The 6,402-nt window shown below is 38.5% G+C and overlaps 1 protein-coding gene across 1 annotated transcript in view; it reads left to right on the top strand.

Annotated features, from left to right (window-relative positions):
- Positions 1-6,114, top strand: part of LOC108570112 — a 93,776-nt gene extending 87,662 nt beyond the window's left edge. Inside the window, exons 8-9 of the mRNA XM_017931906.1 lie at positions 1,124-1,656; positions 2,809-6,114. Coding sequence (XP_017787395.1) covers positions 1,124-1,656; positions 2,809-5,710 — 3,435 coding nt within the window. The 3' untranslated portion in view covers positions 5,711-6,114. The remainder of the gene's footprint in view (positions 1-1,123; positions 1,657-2,808) is intronic.
- The last annotated feature ends 288 nt before the right edge of the window (positions 6,115-6,402 follow it).

Here is a 6,402-nt window from a genome sequence, read left to right on the forward strand (position 1 = left end):
CTTATAGTAATCTTACATTGTGAGATGATTTATGCTTTTAGCTCACATCTGCAGAGGTTTCGTTTTCTCTTATACATGCTCACGGAATTTTTATCTGTAGGGGTGTTTCCTGAAGAGAACAGAAAAATAAAATTCTGAATTTTTCTAATATTGTTTTGTTCAAAATTTGAAAAAGAAATCTACACAGATATAACAATACTAATAATATAAAAAAAGATGCTGTAGAATAATTCTCATTTGTACAGACAATCCAATGATTGATGTATTTTATTATTGTTGGATATCAAGATATATATATACACACACACACACACACACACACACATTTTTTTGGTAACACTATGTTTGATATCACTCTTCTAATAGTGTAATAAATTTGTTATTTACATATTCCAGAAATAAGGTTTCAATAGTAAAATGGATTACACCCTTACATGGAATTCCAAGAAGGGAAATACTCTATACATTATTGTGGTAATGTTTGCAGGACCTATGAACCAGCTTTATACAGACAATGTCTCTCAGTATGCATGCAAAAGGTAGTTCTCTCATTCCTTCGACATTTCTTAGTGTGTACGGTAGTCATGAAAACTTATTCTCCCTTCTAAATGATATTTGGCATCTCTTGCATAAGATTTCTCCATGATAGATTGCAAGTAACCAATGCTGGGCATTAGCTTCAATAAAAGAATGTTCAGCTTGGCATTATACTAACACTTTTCATTCATATTATTAACATAACATGCACAAGAATAAATGACTCCTGACTTTCTTTATCTGTGAAAAATGAACAACATCTTAAAGAAACTTTTTTTTTCTTACCACCAGTAGACCTAATTTTGTTGATCAATGTGTACCTGATGAAAGAACCTCCAGCTATTGTAGATAATTATGCTACATGTTACAAAGTGGTCTATTTAAAGTGATCTCATTTTTATGTTCTTATAAATCTTTATGCATAGCCTATGAAAGACTTAAAATCTCATGTATCTCTTTCAAATATTCCACTCTGTACAAGTATGTACCTTGCAGAGAGCAAATACCACAGTGAGGTACCCAGACTTTCATTGAAACAGGTATTGATCTTAATCTAATCAATATTTATATATCTGGTCAATTTCAGTTACTGGGTGAGGAGATGTACAGCGCCAGGGAAGGAGATTACCCAAAACGAGGGAGTAGAAATCTGAGAAGTGAACACTCTAGCAGATCAGCCAGCCCAGACATGTCCAGAGCTGACAACTTAGGTTATGAAGACAGTCTGGATGTAGCATTTGAGCACAACAACAAGCTCAGGGACAAAATTCAACAGCGCATGAGGGAGAGTGAAAACCTTATTGCCAGTACTTTTAGTCAGAAGAACAGCATTGAGATTGTGGATGGTGAACAGCTTTCTAAAAATAATGAACATAACATGTTAAGGAATACATACTCCCACTTGCAAGAGCAAAGGCGGCATTTGTCTGGCACAAATTTGTTAAATGGAGGCTACAATGATACTTCCCATGTCAGAAGTCTACCAGAGCAACAAGGTACAGGGAAAATGAATTTGGATTCTTCTGGAGCTCTTAAGAGCAAGATGAACTCTTCACTGGGAGGTTTATTGGACAAAGCATTGTCCAACCTGTTGCATAACAATGAAAAGCATGATCACAAGTGAGTAATGTACTATGTATTAATTTTTAATTAATTTTAAAGCGAATTAAAGTTTGGTAAAAGTCTTCCAAAATTTTGAAGTGAGATTAAATGGATCATGTTATCACTTATTGGGCCTCTTCACGCTCCATTTTTTGGAACCGATGTTCGACAGGTTTTTACAACAAAATTCTAAACAGTCTGACAGTCGTTTTACACAAAAAGTCGTTTATTATTTCGAGTAAAATGTCAATCTCTACAGAGAAAAAATTGAGATTCATACAGAAGATCAAACATTAAAGTCAGTTTTTCATTTCCATACCTGTTGATCGCGTTTTTGACAGACTATATTATAATTTCTCATTTTTATTCGACCAATTATCAATACACTATTCTGCTATTGTGACGCGACTCTAAACGTTGCACTGAATCCCCCTTTTGTCAGTCAACGACGTCCATATTTATCAAGAACGTTGTCAAACATTGTATGAGGTCAATTTTCAATTGATAAATGAAACTTCAATGATCCATTATTTTATTCAAGATAATTTGAATTAAATTCCTTAGATAGTTTAAATTTTTAAACTTGGAGATCATCCTTAAATTTCAGTACACGTGGACTCCACAAAACATTTAAATCTTTATTTCCCACAATTCCAAGATACTTGAGGTGTTTTAATTTGGCTAATAAGAGTCTCCAAATCCCTTTCACGAAACTCGGAGCTCTGAAGGCATCTAGGGGCTCCAGTCAAGCATAGAGACAGAGTCTGTGTATCTGTAAATAATAACATTCTAGTCTCGCCCAATGCTTCCCTATTCGTTCGTGTTATGTATTGATCTGATCCCCTCACCCCACCCACCCACAACAAACTATCTCCATGTAACAGAATATACGATACGATTATATCAAACAACGATGGAAATATCAGCCAGAGAAACTTTTTCTGCTTCAAGCTATTCTAGCTATTTCCCAGTTGTGAACAGGAAATGTAGAAGAATAAATATGTTCCAGGTGGCTCTAAGTCTCATATGCATAAATTAGATATTTTGACATTGATTTCTCTCTATGGTCCCCAATTTGACTATTAAAATAAAAGACTCATATGTCCAGTTCTAGCTTAAAAATTTCTTCACACTAAATTATGAATAAAAGCAATATTATTCTGTCCACAGTGGATCCACTCCAATGAAGGTTCTGGCAGAGCTAGCATGTGCTCGAGCCCCAACATCTACAACTGAAGAACAAGCATCTCAAGAGGTGGTCCAGGCTGTGGGGACCATTTCACCTGGCAAGGATTCAGTGTCAGATGCAAGTCCCATAGATATGCCTAAAGACCTCCAAAAAAAGACTAGAAATCCTATCAAAGAGTTATTCGAAAGGAAGAAGGAGATAAATGAAAGAAAACAGCAGGAGAAGTCAAAAACAGAAGCGGCCCTTCGAGAACTGAATGTACACAGACAACGCAAGGCAAAGAAGACGAAGAAGCACCAGGACTTTCCTCTGATTCGTCGTGGAGAGCATGGAGGACTAGTTGAGAGGAAGAAACGACGTGACGGCTTTGAAAGGAAGGAGGAATTTGTCTCAGACAGGATTAAGGATGTATACGAGTTTGACGAGGAAGAAAGTCAGATGGAGCCTAACCTGGGAAGTGTGATGTCTTACAGGAGCAGGCCAGGCTATGAGGTGAGTTGTCTGAAAACCAAGGAAGTGGATGTAGCTGGTCTGATGTCCAAGGCTATTGGAGATAGCCTAGAGAATGGTAAAACTGGTGATGCTCTGAGCAGCAGATTGGAATCTATGATTGATAGGAAGTTCAAAGAGTTGGAAAAGTTTGCTCCAAAGACAAAGGGAGCATTGAAGGCTTTCCAAAGTGAAGATCAGCAGAGACAGGTCACTGGACCAATGGATGAGTTTGTGGAGAGGAAGCAACCGAAGGGAAAAAAGACTGTGGAGCCATCTCTGAAGCACTCTAAGCTAAAGAAGCGTAGCAAGAATCCTAAGAAAAAGACTAGAAACGCTTGGTACGAGAACGACAGCTCTGATGAGTACAGAACAGCAGTGAAGACAGAGGATGTTGGAGTAGGCATTTCAAAGAGTCAGAGAACCTGTTCTAAAGGAAAACAGAACATCTTTGCGGAGTTGTATACCTCCTCAGAGAGTGAATTTGAAGATGAGGATGTGGATTTTGAGTCCAGAAGACAAAGAAGAGTGAAGAAGACCACGAAGAAGGCTACAGAATTTCAGAATGTGGATCAGAGCCAGGAATTGGTTAATAAATATTCTTCTGAGAACGAAGATCATGTGGACGACTGGAGAAGCGAAGATTTGAAGGACAACGCAGCCAAACATGATTCTGACAATAAGAAGTCTGAGTCAGAGATGTCTGATCATCCTCTGGTTATCGATGAGAGGAAAGACGTGGACGAGCAGAGGAACAGTGACGAGGAGATTGAAAATCAATACGAGAGGAACTTCGAAATGGATGATTTATACAGAGAAGATAGTTCTGTAGTTGACTCAGATGCAGAAGAACCAATAAACACAGTACAACCAAACGTCCCAGAGGAATCTGGAGCAAAAAGTCCATGTCTGCCACAAGAGAAGATTGATAACAAGACAGATTACATGCAGGAAAATGAACTAATCCCTCTTGAAGAAGCTCTAGATCTCCTGGACCAAGCTGACAACGAAACATCCCTAGAAACAAAGTATGGTAACGTGAACGTGAACATCAAACCTGTGGAAAATATTGATACAGTAGTATCAACAGAACTTGAGAAGGAAATGTTTACTCATGTGCAAGAGCCAACAGCGAAATCTCCAACAACTGAGGAGGAGCAGGAGGAGGAACCTGATAATGATCTCTTAGTCTTGCCAGAAAAATTGTCCAGCAATGAGAAGCCACAAAAAGAGTCAGAAAATCTTCCCCTTCATGTATTCCTGAGCAGAAAGGTGCAAGAGTCGAAGAAGAGGAAGGAGCAGCAGTTGAAAAAGATGCAAGAGGAGCAAGAGAGGATATTGATGGACTTTCAACCTACCAGAAGACAGAGGAAGTGTGCCATTGGTAAGCAGGGATTGTTGGCAGAGATAAGCAGCTCTGATGAAGAGACAAATCCAAGGGATAGAAGAACCAACGACAGGTCAGACCATGATAAGCCACGCAAACAGAAGAGGGAATCGAAGGAGAAGAGGAAGGAGAGGTACATAGAGAAAAAGCATGAGCAGATGATAGCGAAGGAACAGAAAGCCATAGAGGAAGAGATACTGAGGGAGGTTGGGAAGAAAAAAGAATCCCTTGCGCAGAATATTGCAGACGTAACGGCAGACGTCAATGGCACGAAGGAACCAGAGAAGACAGAATCAATAGACAGAAAAGTAATACAAGAACCAGTACAGAAGAAGAAACACCAAGTGAAGGACAAACAGAAGAAACAGAATAAAACAGATGAAAACACTTATGCCAAAAATAACCGTGAAGGACTAAGTGATCTAGAGAATAATTGTAACAAGTCTGTATCAATTGAAACTAACCATGAGAGTGAGAGTAAACAAGAATCTTCTACAAAGCAGAAGAAGCACTCCAAGTCTCCAATAAAACCGAAAAAGACTTCAAAGACAGACATAAAAGTCACAACAATAGGTAAAAAGAACAAAAATTCCAATACTGAGAAGAAGAGCAAGGCAGATTCAAAGGGATCAAAGGACAAGGAACGTAGATCATCTAGTGGTAAAAGGGACTCTGATGACGAAGAGCTGAAGACAACGAAATCTTGGAATAAAGTGGAAGAAGGTGTCGGAGTGGCCATTGGTCGACGAAAACGAGCAGCTGCCAATCAATTATATTATTGGTCCAGTTCAAGCGATGAGGAAGAGATACTTGAAGTGGTTCCTGTAGTTGAGGAGGAGGAAGACGACCGTCAGGAGCAACATGGCTGGATCGTCGGTGACTCCCATAAGAGAATGATCACCATGCTCGCCATGGAGAAGCAACTGAAGGAGAAACGTCGAAGGAGTGAAGACGAGTTCGAGCCTGGCAAGGCAAAGAGTAAAAAGCACAGAAACAGCACCTCTTGATACGTGTTTCATGACTAGGTTCGTTCAAGTGACTAGGAGCAAGGCTGAAGAATGTATTATTCTTTCAGAGAAGTGTAATGAAGACAGAGATAACAACTTTTGTAAAACTAGGTTCCTTCAAAGTGAACAGGAACAGTTCCTTTTTCGAAATTAGGAAATATAGCTGAATGACTCTTAGAGAGTCCAAACAACAGCACAAGAACTGCGAATAATACTTGATACACGTTTTATAAACTAGGATCATCATCGAAGCAGTTAGAAGTGACTGAGGAGTACACTGTTTTTTCTTATGTGGACAAATATGAAGCAGAAGAATATAGGGAGGAGGAAAAACACAGAAAAAGCGGAAGAGCACATAGAAAAAACTTTTGATACGCATTTCATGACTAGGTTTTTTTCCTTTTTATTAAGTGATTAGGAACGCTCTGAAGAATACATCGTTCTTTTTTCTAAAGTAACAGAACTGGATTTCTTAACACGTATCGCAGGATTTAAAGTTGAAATGATTAGAGGAGAGTCTTTTCTAATCAAAAATAGTGTAACTGGATCTTTTGATACTAGTCTTAGGCTCACGGACGTGAATGAGAGAATTAGATTCATTAAGGTAGCTAAAAGATAATAATACTGTTCTGTTGCTAGATACAGTGATGTAAATCAGCAATTTTTTCTTTGCTGATTAAATAGCAACGAAG

Source organism: Habropoda laboriosa, unplaced genomic scaffold (assembly GCF_001263275.1).
Source record: "Habropoda laboriosa isolate 0110345459 unplaced genomic scaffold, ASM126327v1 scaffold9, whole genome shotgun sequence".
Lineage (NCBI taxonomy): Eukaryota > Metazoa > Arthropoda > Insecta > Hymenoptera > Apidae > Habropoda > Habropoda laboriosa.